At 41.2% G+C, this 23,506-nt stretch overlaps 2 protein-coding genes and 1 long non-coding RNA gene across 25 annotated transcripts in view; 2 read left to right on the forward strand and 1 right to left on the reverse strand.

The window, feature by feature from the left end:
- Positions 1–4,379, forward strand: part of LOC105433030 (uncharacterized) — a 183,032-nt gene extending 178,653 nt beyond the window's left edge. For all 6 annotated transcript variants that reach the window (XR_016140217.1, XR_016140212.1, XR_016140216.1 and 3 more), the window contains exons 4-5: positions 1–156; positions 837–4,379. This is a non-coding gene — a long non-coding RNA (uncharacterized LOC105433030). The remainder of the gene's footprint in view (positions 157–836) is intronic.
- On the reverse strand, positions 114–7,563 carry LOC105433028 (alpha-tocopherol transfer protein-like). Of its 3 annotated transcripts, XM_089081121.1 has the most exons (5): positions 6,069–6,548; positions 2,458–2,730; positions 1,295–1,658; positions 856–961; positions 114–395 (listed from the first exon to the last, which is right to left on the reverse strand). In XM_089081121.1, exons 1-5 carry the CDS (start codon positions 6,320–6,322, stop codon positions 295–297), a joined length of 1,098 nt encoding a protein of 365 aa, XP_088937247.1. In that variant the 5' UTR covers positions 6,323–6,548; the 3' UTR covers positions 114–294. The 3 variants fall into 3 exon arrangements, with proteins under 3 accessions (XP_088937247.1, XP_088937249.1, XP_088937248.1); XM_089081123.1 differs by lacking the exons at positions 2,458–2,730; positions 6,069–6,548 and adding an exon at positions 7,192–7,563; XM_089081122.1 differs by lacking the exon at positions 856–961 and having other exon boundaries at positions 6,069–6,557.
- The window catches only part of Rbp (RIMS binding protein), a 24,351-nt gene continuing 7,444 nt past the window's right edge, over positions 6,600–23,506 (forward strand). The window contains exons 1-16 of one of the 16 annotated variants that reach the window (XM_089081083.1): positions 6,600–6,834; positions 11,047–11,531; positions 13,308–13,636; positions 13,797–13,971; positions 14,344–14,808; positions 15,114–15,423; positions 15,718–16,301; positions 16,522–16,648; positions 17,255–17,463; positions 17,827–18,231; positions 18,451–18,991; positions 19,119–19,331; positions 19,643–19,848; positions 20,107–20,343; positions 20,477–20,735; positions 22,926–23,194. In XM_089081083.1, the coding sequence (XP_088937209.1) occupies positions 11,388–11,531; positions 13,308–13,636; positions 13,797–13,971; positions 14,344–14,808; positions 15,114–15,423; positions 15,718–16,301; positions 16,522–16,648; positions 17,255–17,463; positions 17,827–18,231; positions 18,451–18,991; positions 19,119–19,331; positions 19,643–19,848; positions 20,107–20,343; positions 20,477–20,735; positions 22,926–23,194 (4,473 nt within the window). In that variant the 5' untranslated portion in view covers positions 6,600–6,834; positions 11,047–11,387. The other 15 variants (XM_089081086.1, XM_089081090.1, XM_089081085.1 and 12 more) reach the window with 15 other exon arrangements.

Consider the following 23,506-nt stretch of genomic DNA (forward strand, 5'->3'; position numbering starts at 1 on the left):
GTAAGAATATATAAAGGAACGTGAAGAAAGGAACGAGAAGAAGGACAATATCTGCCTTGGAATTCAAGGACGCAATTTGCAAGAAGCCACGCGTGAGAATTAGAAAGCGATAATGACGCAACGCAACTGTATCTTTATTTAACTGTACATTATGCGGTAAGTGACTTATGCTATTTATTATATCTATTGCGCGGCAAATAGGTAACTCTAGTGCTTAACGCTTAACTTCTTACATCAGCTATCATTGCCGTTATGATGATCCTTTAGATCCTCGGCAGCGTCTGGCGTAATTATTTAACTCGCGGTTTTCGCGTTGTCAGGCAAATAATTGCGAAATAGAGTCTCTTCCTCTCGAAAATAATTCTGCAATTGATCTAGCTTCATGCTGTGCGCTTCTATAAATTGATACAGTTAATATTAACTCCGATATCAATAATTTACAACCAACAAAATTGTTTTAATGGCGAGACAAATTTTTACAAAAAGTAATATTTCCCGAATAACACGGAAGTCAAAGAGAATTTATTTGAAATATTGTTTACAGAATTAGAAAAATGAATTTATAAAGTAATATATAGTAATAATAATAATAATAATAATACACCTATTTATAAAAAATAATTTTATATAAATGCTCGAAGAAATTGCTATAAAATTTTAATCATGATGGATGTAACTTCTTAAGGTATTCTTATATTTTTTGTGTAGTCTCAAGACATTAGAAATCGGAAAAGAAGAATGTTCGAAGAGCGAAGAATAATTTAAAAATTTTCTAGACTATCTGTCTAAAATGTTTCTGCAAATATCATATAAATATTTCTCGGTATTATTTGCAGTTGCACAACATGCACTTACTATGAAGACTCGCGACGCAGTCCAATTCCCCACCAAAATCTTTTGGCAGACATTCGGGCGGTATATGAGGATACACGTCGGAGACATCACCGGTGTAAAGGTGAAGCTACAAAGTGATGAAAGCTAAAGTCAACTTGTAGACCGTCGGACGTATGAGAAACAGAAATGTCAATGCATCTTTGTAACGTCGATGCACATAAAATGTATATTCATGACATGTACGTAAACGTGTATGTAAATCTAATAACTTTTTGCTTTGTACAATTCCGATTGGTCCGAGTTTAATTAAGGCCAACTTACAAAGTTAAATTGGCAGTCGGAAAAAGAAGTATCCGGCGGTCACCCTTCGCGAAAGACATACGATATTTATAATCGAAGGCGATCCTCTTTGTCAAAATTGCTCGCACTCGAATCGATCGGGAATCGAAAGTCAATTTACCATTTCGTAAAGCTCTCTCTTCATTAACGGTCTGATGAGCGCGAGCACCTTGTCCATAAACCAGACCGCGTTCAGCACGTGGATGCCCTTCAGCCTCACCGGCATGCCTTCTTGGAGGTACTCGAAGAACCTGCGAAGACTGTTTATCGTTAATTTGGTCAAGTGACCGAGTCGTATACCGTCCATGTCGAAGAGGAATATGTATCCTGGCGAACAACCGTCCGTGTAGAGGCTCGCGTCGATTGACATCAGCAACAGCTTAACGCCATCATTGAACACGTACTGGGATGGTCGTGTATCCGCTACTCGATGAAAAAGTATCTTATTACCATTTGGATCTGGTTTGGGAAGCATCACGAACTCTCTGCCGCATACGATTATGTCAAATTAGTTTTTTTTCATATTTTATTAATGTATGACATAAAAGAGGAAAATAGAATGCGCAAAATCATAATTTATGATTCACAAACAGACTTATATAAACAGACCCTGAACTATTTTGTTTTTATAAGCAGAGGATTATAGAATAGGAGAGAATGTTAGAAACAGGAATAAAATTTATAAAATAATTAAATTTGGATAATACAAAGCATAAATGTTTGTTTTTGCGATTTTACGATTTCTATAGAGTATCCAAGGAAAGGCAACGAAAGAAAAGGATCTTTCTTGATTATATTAGAGCACGCCGGGCGGTGCCAGATGGGATGCGCCGCAGTTGCGCGACGCGGAAAAATTGCAACGATAAAGATACCTAATGCAGTCGCATTAAGCGCAAGAGCACTATTGGCAGACGCACAATTTGTATGCGCAGTGTGGAATAAAGGGCGAGGCAGATTGAAAGAAGGATCGATTGAAATAGGATTCATTTAATGCGCGTCTACGATGTACATCATTTAATAACGTATCCCTCGTTCAGTCTCATTAGGAGAGTCACGAATCAGATTTGCGTATTAATGAATATTAATGTTTTTTTTTCTATTAATGTGCTAAGCTTGCATAAATAAATATTAAAGATTTTTTTTAATTATTGCCATATCTTGTATCTGAAAATCGACACACGTGTAGATAAAACTCGTTTACTTGCAAAACAAACTTTCCTCTCTCAAATCATTTAGCGCTTAACTGAGGTACGCAAATTAATTTGGAAGCTGATAAGTGCATACAAGGTTTTCAATGAATGCCGGAGGTAGTCGAGGCTGGTGTCCCGGTCTTTAAAAAATTCCGGAACCGTGGTCCGCATTCTGTAATAAACGTTCATGCATTGTTTCGTGGCATCCATGTCGAAATAACAGCTATGCGCAAATAACGCCAATTGCTCTTCGGGAATTCTGGGAAGACCTCGATCCTTCGCCCATTTTTGTAGGCATTCCAAGAGCTCGTTCGTTATTTCCGGATATTTCTTCCGCGATTCGTCGATCGTGTGGCCGAATTTCATTCTATAAAAAATCGATAACACATTATAATATAATATGAATAATAAATAATCATAATGATATTAAATATTTTGTCGGAAGGAATGATTTATTAAAAGCGTCTTCTTCTCAACGTAGATCCGAAGGCAAGGCGAAGAAAAGTTCGCGAAATCTGGAGCACAAAATCAAACGGCTGAAATGCGGTCCGGTAGGTTTCCCGCGTAATGAAACTTTCACCGCAAACGTAAGAACCGTCGCTTACAAATAGGTGGTATGTAATTTCGCTCGAGTGGCGTCACAGTAGTCGCTTTTGTGCGCGTCCTTGGCGTACGAATTAGAATTTAAAATTGCTTCTTTATATTTTCATATTTTATAAAAAATAATATTCTTGAAATATTCAACGTACTCTTTAAACAATTCGCATTTGAAATAATGGCATTCTTGATTAGATATTTTCGAATTACATGAATAGGAATTTTACAGATAAAATTTAAAAAAAAGACACAAATATTCAAACTTTTTTACGTCGAGTAAAGTAATTTTAATATACTTTTATATTTATATTTATATACATAAATTTAATTCTAATCACAAGAAATGACTTTTTTTTAATACCTGAAGGATGTTAAGAAATATCGAAGGTCGTAAAATCAGTTTCTTTCCCACGATTGACTGGTCACAATCTTCTTCTCGTTGCAAACAATCTATTTTTTATCTTTCGAAAAAAAGATCTTTCTTGATAATACGATTTATGCACACTTTTTTATTTTCTAACATTAGTTTAAATCGCGTTTATATACGTAAAACATTAAAATTTTTACAATAATATACGTATATATATTGTATTTGTACGAGATAAACACGTTAAACAGAGATAAACACATTCCCAATGCCGGAGTACAACTTCAGCGATTGAACGCACTGTGCGCGACTGCGCGCTTTAACTCGCGACGACGATTTCATCGGTTGGATTTACACTGGCCCGCGCATGGTAAAGAAAAATATCCCCTTATATACGTATACGTATGTACCAAAACCGGTTGCGTTATTATGTAATAAACAAGTAAACAGTTCATGAGAGGAGCGCTGCTTGCCGAAAGCCAACATGTCAGAATAAATGAAATAATAAAGGTATCTCTTCAATATTGCCAAAGAAAAAAAAAAGCGAGATTTTCACTCATTTTTATTTCTCTGCGAAAAGGAAGGTGACAAGAGAGAAACGCGGTCGAGACGCGTATTAAGAAATTCTTAAATAAGAAATTTAGCTGTATTTCCGGCATATAAATATCTTGAAAAAATAAATATAATTTAATTTACAGATTGTATGTATATGTATATGTGTGCGTAATGCGACTCATATGCTGCAATCTGCGGCTATTGCGACCGATCATCGAGAAACGTTTCGCAGAGAGTGAAAAATGTGAAAGGGAAAGCGTGTGTCGAGATTAGCGGATATCCTCGAACGTGCAAACTTTTCTTCCGCTCAGGTCGCAGGATCAGTATACAAAGCAAACAATCAGTAAACAAACAGTTTTTTTCGCCATTAACGAATTCTGTGTATTTTTCTGAAATCAGAATTCTTATTCATTTTTTGCAAACTATTTTTAGAATCTAGAATTATCATGGAGATGTTGATGACATCGACAAATATAATAAATTTGAATTGAAGAAAATCTAGTCTTTTCTGTTTACCTTTGGGATATAATATTACGTTTTTAAATGTAAATTATTTGAATAATTGGATATTAACGGATATCAATACGGCTTATTTAATGGCGAAACGCGTGGTCCGATGATCGATTCGAGCATTGAATTATTCAATGAAGGAAATGCAGATATGCATCGTCGAGCAGTGACCGTTAGACATAAGAGAGTTTCACTGTCTAGAAGTTGCATAATCTTGTAGGACATGCATAAGACTGACATTTAATTCTATATCTAGATTTATCATATCGGTAATCATCAATATCATTATATAATTTTGAAAGAGAAGTCGAAAGATAATCTTTAGAACTCAGAGAAATGCTTTTTCCTGAATGATATTATAATTTCAAAAGAAAATTCTATTTCTCGGCAGCATTAAATTTTTATTTAAGAAGGAACGGGGGGGGTGGGACGTCTCCATCAGTCTACATTGACCGGATTTTGTACCGTGCATTCGCGGGAAAATGGGTCGTGGGATATCGCAGCATCGGCTTTCATCTCTCACTCCCGATGAACGGCGATCAGGTATCGCAAGACTACCGACGAGAATGAGCACGTAGGGCACGCGGTCGCAAGGGTGGTGAGTAAGGGAGGATCGGCGGAGGGTGTGTTCGCCGGTGCTGCGCTGGCTGGACAGGTACTCGCCGTAGGCGTCGTACGTTCATTGATAAGCGTATAACATCCCGTGCCTTAGACTCGATGACGTCAACGGACGCCTGCGCAACACCGCGTCGGGTCCTGAATCGCAGTGGCGACCACCAGCGTCGCGACGCCTGTGGCCTCCTATTCGCACACTCAGTGAAACTCTCTTCTCGTATGTTACACGCGAATTTATCTAATCGCAACATCTGCGATCGAAACCATAACCATTGAGCACGGCTTATTTATCTAAATATATATAATTGTTTTTTTTTTTTATGATGTAATAACGTGACTGAAGGAAATTGCAATTCCAATTAATGGTAATGTGCTCTCAACAATGCCTCAATTGCCTTATTTCTCCGACATTAACTGCGTAACGTAATTAAGATAATAATTATATAAATATTTTTTTATGAATTAATTCAAATGTCTAAAGCTATTATATCTAAAGTGGATCATTAAAGTTAAAGGAAGCGTAATGCTTTATATTTATGTTAATTGATATAATTGGCGTTCGCGTCATTGACTTATGGAGTTTTCCATTTGCATGAGGAACATTTGGAATTTCTGAAAGGGCGAAATTGATACGTTCCTGATGATACGGCAAGATCGTTTTAGACCGGAGGGAGGTACTCTCCCGTACGGGGAAATTTTGGACAAGCGTGCGTGCGTGCGCGACGCCGCGTTAAAATTAGACTATTTCTCGCAGATCCCACCCCTCTTCTCGCCGTGTCATTCTACGTCGGCCATTCGTCCACGAGAGAAAAATCGCGCGAGAGGAGAAAGCGCGACGGGTTAGAATGAAACGAATAGAAGGGAGTTGAGAAACAGAGCTAGATAAATGAAATAGATGTAGGCGGTGGAAAGGAAGGGAAAGAAGAGGGAGAGCAGACGGGGATGGAGAGTCGGCGACGGGGGGCAACTAGCAAGGAGAAAGCGAGAGAGGGAAAAACAGAGAGAGAAGAGAGGAGGAGTGACAATGAAAGGGAGAGAGAGTAGAGATATCGTAAGATCACCTCTTGCGTATTGATTGGTCTTTTATGAAAGCTACACCCCCATGTAGCCGCGACGCGAACCATTTCGCCAAGTCAGGGTAGACTTCCAGGGTATCGGCCACCGGGGGTGGTGATGCCGCCATGTTAGGCACGGTCGATCGAACTCCTTTAACGTCGCGCGCGGATCGTCGCGACCGGTCGCCGATGATAATGTCGCGAGCGAGCGAGCGAGCGAGCCGGCACGCGTTTCCGTGATGAGGGGCAAGGGTGGTCATTTTCTCATTCCCCCAGGTCGACGAGAGCGGGCGAAAAGTGACGTAAGGGAAGATCGTGCGACGGACTCCGGCGATATAGCGACTCTATATCGGCATCGATCGCCGAGTGACCCATATCTGGCGGTGACGGGAGTCCCTGCCCTCGCCCTTCCAGCCCCTCCGCCGCCTTCCCAGCCACCCCTATGACGCTTCTCGCGTCCTGGCGCGCGCGTCTGCCCTCCCCTCAATCACCCCCGTCCGTTTGCCATCTCTTGTATACCGTACGGGGGTGCACCTCCGCCCCACATGGGCTGTTGTACCCCCACCCGTCACCCCCTCCGATAGTGGCGAGCGACCACCACCATCACCCCCTACCCCCGACTCCAGCAGCCCTGCCTGCCTTCCACGGCCGAGCAGATCTTGGGGGTTGTACGGGATGATAGCCGAGTGAAAAAGCTTGGCGAGTACCGAGGAGAGTTCGCTCATCAGCAGCAGCAGCCCTGGCCTGCCACAATCCCTTCGACTCGGTCATCGTAAGTGTCGCGTCGATGAGGAAGTAGAGTGGAAGCTGGTGCGAGTCAAGTGCGAGAGTGAGGATGAGCATGAGAGAGAAAGAGAGAATAGAGAGCGAGAGAACGAGTGACAGAGAGGAGTGCCTGATGAAGAGTACGAATGGGAGCGAAAGAAAGCCCGATTAACCATTCGATACCGGCCTGACGTTCGATGGTCGAGACACCAAGGAGACAACGAGCGAGTGAGTGTCAGGAACGCGAGCGAAACGTCGCAGACGGCACCTCCAGACATATAATTCGCGCGAGACGTGTCCCCGGGAGTGACGTTTCTATCTATTCAACCCGGTCGACTCGTAGGCTCAACGTGTCAAAGCTTACGATGACAGTTCTTCGTGGACGAGTGTCAGTGATGGGGATGAGGGTGGCAGCGACGATGACGGCGGTGGCAGCGGCACCGGGACGACGGACCAGTATGGCGGACGATAATCGTGGAGTGTCGGTGGTATCGCCACCGCCGCCGCCACCACCACCGCCACCGTCGCCGCCGCCACCACCACCGCCACCGTCGCCGCCGCCGACGCCACCGTCGCCGCCGCTGCCGCCACCGCCACCGCCGCCGCCGCCACCGTCGATGCCGCCGCCATCGCCACCGTCGTCGCCGTCGTCGCTGCCGTCATCGCCGCTACTCGCGACAGTGGTTGCACTACGTGCCCGCCGTGCAGTGGTGTCCAGTGCGCACCGAGTGCACATGTACGCTACGTACCTTTCGCCCTTTAGTGAGATCAATAAGCAGTGCCGTGGCCACGCAAGTCGTGCCCCCCGCCGAGAAAATTGCTCCGAGTCTGATGTTCCCTGTTCCGGTCGCACGCGCCTTTCCCAATTCCTCGCCACCGCCGCTCCCCTTGGTGTCGTCCCGATTGTCGATTTGATTGGCACGAGACTCGATTCCGAGGGGGCACGTCGAGTGTCAAAGTAGCCAAAGTGTTTCCCGGAAGTAGACAGCCTTTCGTATCGTCGTCGTCGAGGAATTGGTTTTCGCTGATCGAAAGTGCAGTGCTTTATCGGAGCCTCTCTTTCTCTCTCCGTCTCTTCTATTTCTCTTTTTTTTTTTTCGGAGAACGTTCAAACGGGACTTCTTCGGATCCCTTGACTTCCGGATTCAGCGAGAGTGCCTCTTTTCCATTTATCTCTATGTATCAGTCGCTATCTCGTCCACCATCGAGGTGTTTCTCAATATCATCCGATTTGTCGGCTCACGCAGCTCTCCTCGTCCACATCTTGGATCGAATCGCTGTCAGCCAGCACCCAGCAGGACTTCTTGCCATCTCCTTATCGTTGCTTCTTTCTTACTCTGTGCTTCTTCGTTCATCTGTCTTCCTCCGCTCTGTTCGTGCTCCGCACATTTCTTTCTATTCACGTCGCAACGTTTTCAGTCATTTTGTCGCAACAAAATTGCCTTTATCTACTTTCGTTGCTTCGTTACGTTTGATTTGTGTCGTTATCAGACTCGTGAAATTTTATGATATCGATTTCCTACGACGACGTGCTCTTCGAGATGGAAAACTAAACATTTAAAACTTACCAGATATCTTGCCCCGCGAAAGAAATTTTCCTAAAGAAATTTTCCTAACTCGAAATGATCCGAGATCGCCTCCGTATAATTGAGCAAGTTTCACCCTGCAAAAGAGTTGAAGAGTAAGAACTTTTTATACTTTCGAAACAAACTTGTGAGGCCGAGGATTGAATGTTGATTGATGGAATACCCATTTGAATATTAAATATCTTAACATATGTAAATAATCAATCGCAAATTATTTCTCTTTCGAGTCTCTAGCGAAGAATTTAACAAATTAGAAGATAGAAAAATTAAAAAGACTTCATTTCCTGCTAATTTATTTTTATTGAAATTGTGTACACAAATCTATGACTTGGACTTATATCGGAGCGTGATCTCGACCGTTCAATCAAACGTAAATTCCAATCGATCTACGTTTTTTACAATCGCTTCGAACCGGGGATATTGGCAGTCAAAGGGTTAACGAGCGAGAAGAATTTTCCACGCCGCGAAGAACAAAGTAACCACGAAGTAAGAGCGATAAGATGTATTTACCTAAGCTGCGAGAGGTGAACCGCGTGCAGAATAAAATCGATAATTCGGCACTAATATAGGAGTCTGGCGTTAACTCGCGATGCGTGGATAGAGAGGAGGTTTTTTTCTATCGGGAAAAGACGGAGAATATTTTCCCTCTCAGACGCGTACACTTGGGGTGTAATGACAAATATTTGCGCAATACACGAGCTTATTTTTGTTTCCTATTCTGTATGCATGTCGGAAAGTTTGTTTTTACTACACGATTATTTCAGAACGGTATGTCGATTATGTGTGTGTGTGTGTGTGTGTGTGTGTGTGTGTGTGTGTGTGTGTGTGTGTGTGTGTGTGTGTGTGTGTGTGTGTGTGTGTGTGTGTGTGTGTGTGTGTGTGTGTGTGTGTGTGTGTGTGTGTGTGTGTGTGTGTGTGTGTGTGTGTGTGTGTGTGTGTGTGATTCTTCAACTCGTATCGCGATTTGATTTATCGCACTTTGTTTCTGTCGACACACGTTGTAACGGAGATGATTGTTCGCCAACGCGTTCGTGAACTTGCGTGGCAGAAAAGCGGATAATTTCCGGATCGTCACTTTCACTGTGTTCGCTAGTGTCGGGAGAAAGAGAAACAAAGAGCGAGAGCATGTGCAGCAATTAAATAGTATCAGGGGATGGAGGCGTACTCAGGAGAGTTGCTATTAAATCACGTTAATAGATAGGTGATGAAAGAAAAGGAAAAATGAGAGACTGCGACTAGTGAGACGATTTTCCCTCTGTACTTCACTGTTAATTACACAGTGCGTGCATGATTTTTACAATACATTACATCCGCTCTTACGTCAATTACCGCATTTATTGTAATTTCGTCGAGAACAAATGTTTGAGTTTGTAATACAGATATTTTAACTTTTTCAATATCTTTTACAATGATATATATATATATTTTTTTAACAAGCATTTCTCTTTAATATGATTTTAGAAAACGTACATAAAATATACGTCTCACTCAGTTCTTGTGCAGAGTAAAACACACATGCTGATTGTACTTTTTTCTTCTCTCGCACGCGGATAGATGACTGATAATTGAAAAAAAAAAAAAAATCATTTGATCTCGGGTGATTGGAGGTAGAAGGCACGGAAGAAAGGAGAAGGTTAACCGCACCTTCATCTCGGTGCACAGACGCAGAGGTAAGGCAGCAGGCGAGGGTGTGAAACTCCGCGATGCGCGTAAATCGGTAGCTGTACCTTCGAGCGAGTGCACATGTCACTCGTACACGTTTTAACGGGGATCTCCTGTGACGAATGCGGCGTGTGCGTTCTTTGCGAAGTGTGTGAGTGTGTGGGTCTCAATCGCGGCAACTTTTCGCGTGAAAACCGCCATCGAGCCGCACTTGGCCGCACGCGACGCGCGTTGCAACACGAAATATCGCGCAAGCTGTATAACTCGCGCGTTGCAGCAAATTAATACTCCCTTCGCTGTGCCGTCGGTGTTAAAATACGTGTTTCGCGGTCGGTTGGGCTCATTGTGGGCGCCAGCGACGAGCGATCGTCGACCACAAAGTCGCAAACCGGAGCGAGGATTTCTACAGGCAGATTACAAACTCGATCGAGTCCCTCGCGCGAATACCTGTTGCCAATAATCGCGCCGATTGACTTTCTCATTTAACGAGAAACCCTTGAATTGAATTTAGCGGCCGGCACAGCCTTTAACGCGCAAGAGAGTTGAATCGAATCCTTTATTTGATGCGAACGGAATCTAAACGGGAAAGAGCTTTTCTTATCTCGACGAAATATGATTTAGCATAAGCAACTTTTCCCGCTTTCACTTTTCCAAAATTTGTAAGAATTCTGATCGAGGAAAAAGATCGCAGTGCTTATAATGAATTAAAGAGATAAAAACTTGGTCTGAAAACAAGAATAACTTTATCAAATAAAGGACCAATTCAGTGCAACCTAATTTGTGCCTAATTTCGGCCACGACGTACATTCCTCGCATTCCGCCAAAGACTTATAATTAACGATCACGTCGATAATTTCATTTATTGAATATTCAACTCATTTTTTTTTGAATCTGAAAATGTAAAATCGTGGCGAGACCGCCACCCTCTAACGAATTAAAAAATCTTTTTGCATACGTGCGTTTTCTCGTAGGATGACCCCATATCTAACTACGAATCAGCCGATCCGATGCGAAAGAACGCTGGTTCCCCCTAAACGCGAGGTCCCCCCGTTTCCCGAGAGAGCTACGAGAACAAGTTCCGGCTCGTTCCCAAGGCGGGGTACACGCACGTGCCGAGAGAAATAAGAATTCCCTTTTGCGCTGCAATAGAGTTGCACTGTTAGGCGGTGTGTGGGATCGTCGTGCGGTGCGCGGCGCGGCTCGGCGGGCCGCGCAAAGGCCGCCCAATTAATTAAGATAGCTCCTAGACACACACGCTAGATCGATAGGGACCGGCCGCGATAAAGACTGGCGAGGGTCTCAGACTTCAGGGATGTTGCAGTGCTGTGGTGTTGGAGGTGGCGCTTCCACGGCACCTCAGGCTCCGCAGCTGCAGGGTACCGGATCCGCTGTCGGGGCTACCACCTCCACGAGAACCACTATCATGCAGGACGCAGTTCTCGAATCCATCCTGGAGGTGAGTGTTACATTAAACTCACATCACGAATAGATTGCGACGAATATAAAAATATATAATTTGGCACATATTTATTTCGATTAAAATTTTATTTTCTTAACTTATTTATTATATGGTATAATTTATTTTTCTTACATTTATTTCAAAAAGTACTGTAACTTGTAATTTGTGATTAAATATCTAAGATGATAAAATATATATAAAATATTAAAATTTTTTTTTTTCATTTCTCTTCGTTTTATTAATTTTTTTGTTTTCTAGGAAAAAGTTAAGTTATTTTAAATTTGTAAAAAGAATCTCTTCATCGAAGCGGTGGGACGTATTTTGCGGTTGCCAAAAATTAGCGATTGTCAAACGACGAAATGAACGGATTCGCGAAATATGTGCGTGCGCTTTGTCGCGAATCGAAAGTCCTTGAAATTAAACAGATTATGTGGAAAGGTAATATGCATGTAATCAATACGCGCACATGTACACACATACACACGTGTACGCGCGGAAGTTACGAACTTGGTGTTGTAAACCATCGACAATGAACCGTGAAAAGCTCTCTTTCACTCCCGGCGCCGCGCTCGCGGATACTCGATAAAGCACACGTAATATGAAAAACAAAAGTTTTTATTAATGCGTTCCGGTAATGATTGCTCGTTCCGAAGGGAACTTTAATTCGCGGCTTCGCCGCGCGTAAAATAGACCGCTTAAACTTTGTTAACAGGTGAAATTTATGTCTCTTGTACACCGGAAAATTAATACTGACTCGCGACAGAAGTTCAATCTACCGGCAATTGAGGCACTTGAGCAATTAATTGCGCGTGGTGCTAAGTAATTTTACAGATTGTAAAGCGATCGACACCGCGGTGTAATTGCCGACTAAATTATAAAATAGCTGTTAAAGAGGGGATGTCGAAGAGAACGTGATCTGTCAGTATACTCTTATTTTTTTTTTTTTTCGATACCGTTTTTCTCACGAGAGGATTTTTTTACACAGCTGGATTATATATAGTGAGATTAATTGCGCGCACCTTCGGGCAATCTCAGCACAAAAGCACCTTTCCTCATTACAAACGTGACATTCTTGTCGCATATCCAGGTAGGATGTCGCTTCAAGTTACTAGACTGAAAACTGGCAATTGCAAAACTCGAACCAATTTTTTTCTTTATCCGTTACTTTCTGAGAAACTTTATTATTAAATAATTATGAAATCTCGTAAAAGTTTCCTTCTATTAAGTTTCTAAAGTATATTTATTAGACTTTGTATTTTATTATATTAATCTAAAGAGAATTCGAATAAGATCGAAACGTTCTGTCTTAGCATAGATTGAGAAATACATACATTTATTATACTTTACATCTCGTTTTGCTCGTTTATTGACCTTTTGATTCTTTTTCAATTTGTCCACTCGTACGTGCTATTTTTTCATTTTATTTGAAGCTTTATATTTAAACGACACGTTGACTTTTGCAGTATAATATGAAACCATTTTAAAATTACTTCAATACAGTACAGCACAGCGTGCAATGTACATTGCAATTAGATTATATTTTTAGCATTAAGTGTTTATAAAAATTGCATAAGATTTCACTGCGTGATTCGGGATGATAAATCATCTGTAAAAATAGCTACTATTAATCGAGACGTCGGTGCAACCTCAACAAAAATCGCTGTCGTATCGCACGGAACGACATGTTATCGCGGAACGTTGATCGAGGGCTAAAATGGGTGTCTCTCGGACGAGTTTATTTAGAACGCTAATTATACGATTGATTTCTTTTAGCAAATGCGAGAGACGGAAGCCCGGCGAGCGGAGCTGGAGAGGCAGCATGCGGACGCACAGAACCAGTTGCGGGAGAAGATAGCAGGACGCTATCAGGGCCCGGAATCGATCGAGGCGTTGCAATCGAAGATCCGGGAGCTTGAGAAGAAGACCGAGTTGCAGATGGTGAAACACGAGGAACTGTCGCTGGAGCTGACTAGTCTGAGACGTGCACGTAGCAGAGGACCGGTCGCGGGGCATGTCACGTCCACGAGTATCCCGACATCCACTTGGCCACCAACCGGCTCCGAGATCGATAGAATCATCGCCAAGATCGAGCAGGATAATAGGTATGTTGATTGAAACGAGTTTTCATCGTTAGGATGACATAGCTGCTGTCGTTCCTTTTACATGCATTAAGTGCATTAAAGCCGTTTACTTTGTAGTTTGTGATTTATTGCGACTTGTAAGTGAATCGAATGAATTAATTATTGATGAAAATAAATTTAGTGTTAGAGGAATGTTGCACGAATTGGACCATGCGCGGGGCGCGATAACCACGCAACAACCCTTGGCTACGCAGGGAATCCTCAGGTCCAGCTCGGAGAATCTTCCCAATCTCGGCCAACATCATCCGCCTCATCCGCACGCCCTCAACCTCGGGATGTCTACTCAGATGGGTCATGTACGTAATTCATTTACATAATGTTATATAATATTACACAATGTTATATATAGTTACCATTAATCCTATTTAATTAATATGGAAAATAGAAAGAAATTAATATCAATTTAAAAAATTTTTTTTTAAATATCTGGCTATTTATTGATAATATTTATTAATTATTGATAATATTTTTTAATGTTTTAAATCAATTATTTGTTTGAAATAGAAAACAAGTTTTTCTTTTAATTATGATTTTAATAATTTACACTTCTATTCATCAAAGATAGATTTTCTTGCTATTATTTCAAAAATCTTTCTTATTATAATTTATGTAAGCACATTTTCTTTCCGAATGTATTTGCTGATTATTGATAAGATCTATTTGAACAGTACGCAGGTTCACCAATGCCATTAACACCGATGATGCCTGGTTGTCCTCCACTGACGCCGAATGGACCACCATATCACTACAGTGAACCGATACCACCGGCGCCGTCACTCTCCAGCAGTCAGTCGCAGCCTGCTTTCCAACAGAAAATTCAACAATATCAACAGCAACAACAGTCGCAGCACGAAATGTCGAGTTCCCATTCTCAAAGCACTCTACCATCCCAACAGAAACAGCAACAAACGCACACCTCACATTTCACAAGCAATCAGTACCAGGAGAGCTATCCACACACGCAAACGTATCAACAGCCGCTTCAGCAACAGCAACAACCACAACAGCCGCAACAACAGCAGCAGCATCCGGCCTCGACCACGTACCTGACTTCGGCTAGCCAGAGCGTGATACCTCACTATACACAGCCTGCCCAGACTGCCCAGAATTATCAGTTGAATGGGAGTCAACAGGTGTGTCGTCAATTATTCAATCATGATTACTTTCTTATAAGCAGGTAAACGAAGTAATGGATTCTTGGGGCCTATAGATAGAACTGATTGCACTGCTTTTAATGTACACTGTTTACAAACTATCTATCTAGAATAAATCTCAATATAAAAAAACTGCAATGCTTGAATCTACATTAATTCATAACTGCTGAAATCTATTCTAATATTGAAATCTGAATGAATATATCTAATTTCAATATTATATAATAAAGTTAACATTAAAATTTAAATAGTTATAAAATAACGAGTGATTTGTCTCTGCACAGGCAACGACATATCCTAGTTTGTCCATGGCCTCGCATCCGAACGGGACTTACAGCACAGGCGCGACCAGCTTTAACACCCAATTGCCGCATCACAATTACAGTGTGCCGCAGACGAATATACCACAGACAACGCTGTCCTCGCTGCCGCTGTATTCCACTACGTCCTTTCATTCTACTCTCGGGGGACTCACGAGCGTGCCCCAGTCCGTTCTTCCTTATTCCACTGGTCAGAGCACCTTCTCCTCGAGTGGATCGACTTACTCCACTACCGTCGGGACCAATGCTTTTGGGACGTCGGGCGTAAGCTCAGGTCAGAATCATATTAATATGCCATTGAAAAATTTTATCGTCTTGGTATTATTTTTTTAAAAAAGATGAAAAATAATTTAAATTTTTCCAGAGATATTTTCTTGGCTTATATATATATATATATATATATATATATATATATATATATATTAATAAAGTATATTAATAAAGTGAATTGTAGCATTGATAAACTGAATATTTTAATTTTACGATTGAATATCTTTAACATGAAATATTGAGATAAACAACTAATCTACAACGTTAATCATTTTGATAATATATATTTTTTGCACAGCTCCTAGTTCGGGAGGCTTGTTACAAGCAATAGGCGATCCTTTACAAGCAATGCAGCAACTCTCCGCCCAATCGCAGGCCAATCAGCTTCAACAGCAAGCGATTATCCAGCAGATACAGCAGAGCCTGCGCGCCAGTTCGCCGACTGCACCTGGTACCGCAACCGGCCATCACTTTCTTGGTCCTAGGCAAATGCCGAAGATTCCTACGAGTATATTGACGAATCCCCTGGACCGACTAACCAATCCCGAAGACATTGTGTCTGAAGGTCAAGTGGACATGTTAGACGTGCCCGGCAAGGGCAGATGTTACGTTTACATAGCCCGCTTCAGCTACGAGCCCTTCCAACACTCGCCGAACGCGAATCCGGAAGCGGAATTGCCGGTCCAAGGCGGCGACTATCTTCTGGTATGGGGCCAGCCTGATGAGGATGGCTTTCTGGACGCAGAAACACTTGACGGTAGACGCGGTCTGGTACCAGCTAACTTTGTGCAAAAATTAGTTGGCGATGATCTGCTGGAGTTCCATCAAGCAGTTCTCGGTCTCAGGGACGTGGACGATTCCGCCTCGACGAATATCCCTCAAGTGAGCAATGTGAAAGCATTTAATGAAAGTATTTAATGAATATAAAGTATTTAATGAATCGACGCGTTTATATTTATGTCATGCTGTATCTATGTTTTCGTCGATAGGATCGACTTTACAATATGCAAAGTAATAAGAATAAAATACAGAGGTACTATATATTAAAAATTTTATTTAGAGAATGCCGAATGACAATAGTAACTGGTTTGATTTATTTTAGTGCTATCTGCAAGATATTGATTTAGAATTAGCTGCATTGGAAGAAGGTAACCGGAATCGTCAAGCAGAGCTATCTGCGTACGCAGAACTCGACAATATTGCAGAGGAGGATGAGCAAGAACCGCCAGGTTAGTACTTTTTTATTAATTCTTTGCGATTTTCTGCAAAACATGACATGTATAACGCATGTCCTTAATGCTGAATTAGATGTAATGTATATCAAATTTGACGTTCGCAATCCAGTAAATGTAGATATATGGTACTTGGATCATCTCTAGAAAAACTGATTGTTTAGCGATGTATTTAAAACATTTTTCCTGTACGTTTTTGACAAAATAACGCAATCGTCATGCAATCATAAAAATTATATAAAAAAATTTTGCTGTCGCAGTTTGTCGGTTTTGTTTCTATGCATGCACGTGTGTTTAACGTGATATATAGTGTCTAAAAACCAAAATCGAATTATCCTGAATATTCCTCCTACAACTCTTCTCTTTGCTTTATTGCATGTTAATAATTCGGAATAAGAGATCTTTACACAGTAAACATCCACGCCTTAATCCTGAACTGGTTTTCACGAAGTGAATAGTCACACAATAAAATGGGAAACACAGAAAACCGAATTGTTGCACCGTGTTAAGTGTTGGCTGGATTTAGGCTGGCTTAGAGAGATAGATGATAGTGAGAAATCCTTAGCTACAGCTAGGCTTTGTCTTTGTCTTTTCCTCCTGAAGAAGTCTACATGTTTTCGGACCTAGTTCCGGCGCCGCAGCACCTCACACTCGAGCGGCAACTCAACAAGAGCGTGCTGATCGGATGGACCGCACCTGAGAACACGCACCAGCTCGAATCCTATCATGTCTACGTGGACGGCGTGTTGAAGGTCACGGTGAAGGCTACCGAGAGGACTAGGGCTTTGGTGGAGGGAGTCGACTCTACGCGGGTTTGTAGTAAAATCTTTATTAAGAAGAATTTATACATACACAAAGGAGAACTCTAAATTTTTATTAAAACTGTATTAATTAATACGATTTATATATAATTACTGATCGACCATTAGTATAATAAGATCATTAATCATTCATCATTTATCATTTATCATTTATCATTAATCCTGATAAGCAATAAGATATGAAGCTCTTTACAGAAAAGATTAATTATCTTGAATTTTATATGGGAACAGCAAATGATTCTAAAATTCCATTTAAATGATTCTAAAATTCCAGGACATGTAATTAAAAATATCAGATGTTTTTGCGTAATACATATGTTAATTGTCTTGAAACGTATTTTTTCGCTGACGCAGCCGCATAGGATAAGCGTGCGCTCGGTCACGCATTCGAGAAGGACGTCGCGTGACGCCGCCTGCACGATGGTAATTGGTAAGGATGTCGCGTTAGGTCCCACCGCCGTCAAAGCGTCGAATGTCACAGCAACTAGTGCCGTAATATCTTGGCTACCGAGTAACAGCAACCATCAACATGTCGTATGTGTAAACAACGTGGAGGTGAGAACCGTGAAGCCGGGTGTCTACAGACACACTATCACCGGTCTAGCTCCATCGACGATATACAGGGTGACCGTCAAAGCGAAGAATCTGCGAGCGACGCATTTTGAGGACCAAAATGCCCAGGCGGCAAACAACCTGGCCTGTCATGTCCACTTTAAAACATTGCCCAAGGGATTGCCGGATCCTCCGGTCGATATCCAGGTTAATATAATTTATATTTTAAATTATTTAAATTTTACGACACTAAACTTTTCTAGAATATGAATTCTGATAACAATATTAAATTTTAGAAGTTTTCTAGGAATAGGATAAAAATTTGGCGGGCAGAATTTTTATTAGATTTTCTGAAATTTCCATCCAAATGATATAATTCTAAAGTTTTAGAAGTACTAATGATATGCGATGTTATTTAACTTTCAGGTGGAGGCTGGACCGCAGGACGGCACTTTGCTAGTGACCTGGCAGCCTGTTGCCCTAAACGGTTCGGCCGTCACCGGTTACGCGGTGTACGCCGATGGTAAGAAGGTCACCGACGTCGACAGCCCCACCGGCGATCATGCGCTCGTCGATATACATAAACTCATGGGTCTTAATCCAAAACACATCACCGTCAGAACTAAGAGCAGGGAAAGTCAATCGGGAGATAGTTGCGCAACTGCGATACCTTGCAGTGTACTTCGCGGTGGTTCCACTACTCACATGCCGCCATCCCATGGTGGACTTCCACACATGGTGGACCAACGACAACCGCAACAATCGACCATGGGTCCCCAACAGGATGATCCTAATCGTCATCGCATGACTGCTGGCGTAAGTCAGCGATACCCGAACGCACCCGTGCCCTCGCACATGCGACGACACGTTGGCACAAGGGTAGACGCTCACGGTCAGGTGATCATCGAGACAGACGAAAATCTCTCTGACAAGGAGATCTATCCCGGACAGAGCATTTCTCAAATGGGTAAATATACAGAAATATACAGAGGCAAGGGAATCTGGGTTCGACGATAAATAACTTCCACAGGACCCAAGCTCCCCTGCGTGATGCATGCTTTTGCTTAATCGCGATTTTTAATTATCTCGTCTAGGAATTCCGGAAATCACAAAAGATTCTGCGAGCGAAGCGAATAGTGAGGAGGACGATCCCTCGCGAAGATCGCGGGGAATGCCACCACAGCATCACGGTCTACATCATCGATATGGTCCCCAAATGGATCCTCAGAGCCCGCCTGGAGCGCATAGATCTCCTAGCATGGGCGGTCCCAGCGGTAGATCACAAGATCCTTATTATGATCAAGCGGGTAGATATAATGGCCATTGTGTGTTGCTGTGATGGAATTCTTCTTTGCTCTCTGCATCTATTTCTGATTTCCCAATATTTTTCTTTTCATTCTAATTAGTTGTTTCGGGAAATTGCTGTTTGTGTTACAACTCGGAAGATAAGACGACTGTGGTACTCTCCTCTTCTTTCGGACTCTTTACACTCTTTCCATGAAATGTTGACGTAAACTAAGATTCCTGCTGTATAATCGTCTTTCTACTTTAATCGTATGAAATGGATCTATGTGTGTCACATGTTATAATGCTTTCTTCTTTTTAAAATATTGCTCAGGATCTCAAAGAGGAAGAGGACCAGTCTACCGTGGTGGACGAGCACAAGCTCAAGGAGGAGTGAGTCATCCACCGATCGCAGCTCAACAAATGAATAAAAGACCACGGTGGTTCGTAGCGCTATTCGATTACAATCCTACAACCATGTCACCGAATCCAGATGCGTGTGAGGATGAATTGACATTTTCAGAAGGCGACATTCTCAAGGTTTTATCTTTTTCTGTAACATTTCTGTTTAATACACTTTTATAAAAATATTAAAATTATTATTTTAATTAAATTTAAATGAATTTTAATCTGAATGTTTTTGCGTAAGAAAAAATAATATTTTTCTTATAAAATTTTTTATTAATTGAAGAATATTCAATTACACATTCGATTCATATTTATTAAAAATTCATAAAAATTGCGTTTTATGAAATATAAACATAATATCTTGCTCTTATATTTTGTTTTATCCCATAGGTATATGGTGACAAAGATCCTGATGGTTTTTACTGGGGCGAATTTCGTGGTAGGCGAGGATATATTCCTTATAATATGGTAGAGGAAATTAAAGAACCGCCAGGTCAAGGTCAGCCTGGTAGGAGAGGACCTACGCAAAGTGAGAGATGGGGAGACATTTATGCAAGCATGCCTGTGAAAAAGATGATAGCTCTCTATGATTACGATCCTCATGAATTATCTCCTAATGTTGATGCTGTAAGATTTTTATTATAACATTTTAAATTTAACCATATGATTAAAATATTTTTAATCTAATTTTTAAATTCTGTTAGCTATTTCTGATTATTCAATTATTAATTAATTGTTATTAATTGTCTTTATTTTACAGCAAGTCGAATTAACATTCCAAACTGGAAATGAGATCTATGTCTATGGCGACATGGATGATGATGGTTTTTATATGGGCGAGTTGAACGGCGTGCGCGGTTTGGTACCGAGTAACTTCCTCACTGAAGCACCTGGACAGAATCAGGGACAACCGCCACAGGGTAGCAGACGACCCGGCGGTCAAAGTCAAGGGCCGGGTGCAAGAGGACCACCACCACCACCTCGGGAACCACCCCCGGCTGGTCTCCGACGTGGCAAAGGTAAACACGTAACATCAAATATCATTCATATTCATCAAATCCTTCCTACAGTGCCGATTATCAGGGCATGGATAGCTCCTCAAGCCAAGACGACATCGGAATTATCAATGTGTTTTGCACGGAGAAAAGAAGTTTGCTCGTCTATTCTGTATATTATTTTGGCAAATAACAAATTCGATTATTATATGGATAGTGAAAAATTTTAATATTTTATTTAAGAAATATTAACTATTATTATTTTATTTAAGAAATATTTGTTAAGAATATTAATTTTATTTGCTGCATTTATTTGTATATTTCATTTAGTAGTAAATTTATATTTTTACGAAAAAACATGGTTTTTCTATTTTTTATCAAGAGACTAGATTTTATAACTGCTTTTGATAACAAAACATGATTTTGCTTTAACATTAAATACATAATAGCGACAACAATCTTCCCTTCGCAGCAAAATTCTTTTCCTGTGTGTATATATTGATATCGTTTTGACGTTCCTAATCACCGAGAGTGTTTTGATGTAGTAACGCAGCATCCGCAATGCAATGTAAAAGGAAACGTAAACTGCCAAATTGTTAAAAACCAGAAGCTATTGGTTTTCGCTAGAGATTGCCATGTGTTGTGTAAGATTCACTCTCCTCGCGGACCCAAGGCAACGGGATGTTGGAACTGGCTCGAGGGGTTGTTGACGTACGTTTTCACACCGATACGATGCGCTGTTTCAATATTTCTAGATGAATACGCAATCAAATCAAACATATCGTCGTGTTGCTAATAGTAATAATAGAATTTTATTATTGTTATTGTTATTATTATCGTTTTTCCACATGGAAATGCAATTGAAACGATGGCGTCGGGTCGGTGTGTGCACAAACGGAAATGCAAGCGTCAAGCAACACAAGACACGAAACCAGATGTGTGCCAGACGACAGGCAGAAGGGCCACACTGTGGTTATATACCGTTAATGTTGCGCAATCTGGCGAGTCCGAATCGATATGCAATTCGAGCCGAATGAGCATGCGGTGTATAATTAGAGGGAATTACTTTGGAGCGGAGTGCGAAAACCGCGTGTTGGCACGCCCTTACACGTTTACCCTCTCGATGAGAGGGATTCTCCTTGTATCGCTTCACACGCCGGTCAACACCGGTTCTTCAGCAGTATACATCGATATATATATATATATACCCACGCTCTCGTAGACATTTAAACAAACGTCACATTATCCGTAATTGTTGCCACGATCGTCAGCGTTATACAAGTGTTACATCGATAGAGATTCATCGCGTCACATGTGTGTGTGTGTGTGTATATATATATATATATATATATATATATATATATATATAAATTGGTGAAACACGTCCGAGGAAACACGTGTTCTATTATATACACGACGATAGATTATATATATTTATATATATGCAATGAAACACCAAGCTGCTTTCAGTGTCTTCTGTTATATAAGTATATATCTACATATATATATATATATTTATATACAAGTGCAACACATGTATATTTTTATATATATATTTTTTTTTTCTCTCCGGGCACTATCTGCCTCCTGTTACTATTATTCTACGTATCTGTCCTATTCTCTCTGTCTATATTATATACATACGTATATATTATATATATTTACACTATATATATATATATATTTATCGACTGATTATATACACACGATCATGTCGCTGTGATATATAACAGTTTACTTTATACCGACATTTGTTTCTGTGTGCCTGAACTGATCGATGGTCGTCGTGTCACATGATTGTCGTTCGTGTCGTGTTGTCATGCTGGCCATTTACGATTACGTTGATTTCCCGTTTATTCATGATCGATCCAATAATAGACGGCGACGATCGCAACTTTCCTCCGAAAATACCGGAGAACATATGATGTCGTGTCTGATAAAACATACGTGACTTGCCAAATGATTCTGAGACTCTCTGCGCGATTTGGATGATCCCGTCGGGGCGATCCGTTTCGCCGAAAGTACGTCGCGACTCTTTGAAAACTCGGCTCGAGTGTATATACCCCGGCATGCTCGATCGACTCGAAGGAAAAGAGAAAAAGAACATAAATTAAATTAAAAGAATAAAGAGAAAAAAAAAGAAAAGACAATGAAAAGTAAAAGATAAATGCGCCATGAATGACAACACGGTTCTGTTCTCTTCTCTGTTGCTAGATGCCTGCATTGTGCCTGTGTCTGTCCCTGTCTGTCACTTAGACTCTAGACAACTACAACAACAACCATCACCATCACTAATGAACAACCAACAACATCAACTACAACATCAAAACAATCCACCGCATCTAGCCTACCAACAAGCGAATCACCACAGCTACACGACCGTAACCACGTCCAATCAGCATGGGCCCAGTCACTTGCCACCCGGCGGCGGTGTCATGGGTGCCCATCAGCAAGGTCCCGTACCGCCCCACCTTCAGCAACAGGTGAGCCCGCTCCTCTTCCGAGAATTTCTTCTACGCTTTCTCTTTCTCTCTCTCTCTCTCTCTATCTTTCTATCTCGTCTATGCTTTTTGTCGAATATGTGTGCTTTTGTCCAGATTTTTTTGTGCACTTGTTCTTCAGGTACATCGAAGCTTCCACAATCGACGATTGTCCGTCGTTTGCCATAAGTTGTCAATTACCTTTCGAGGAAAAATGGAGAGAGGGAGAACTTGAATCTTTTGTTAATGAAATTATGAAATTCTAGAGCAAATTAATGTCTGCTTATAAAACATGATTGATCGAAAATTTTTTAA

Source organism: Pogonomyrmex barbatus, unplaced genomic scaffold (genome assembly GCF_055798465.1).
Source record: "Pogonomyrmex barbatus isolate J1 unplaced genomic scaffold, ASM5579846v1 scaffold4, whole genome shotgun sequence".
Classification (NCBI taxonomy): Eukaryota; Metazoa; Arthropoda; class Insecta; order Hymenoptera; family Formicidae; genus Pogonomyrmex; species Pogonomyrmex barbatus.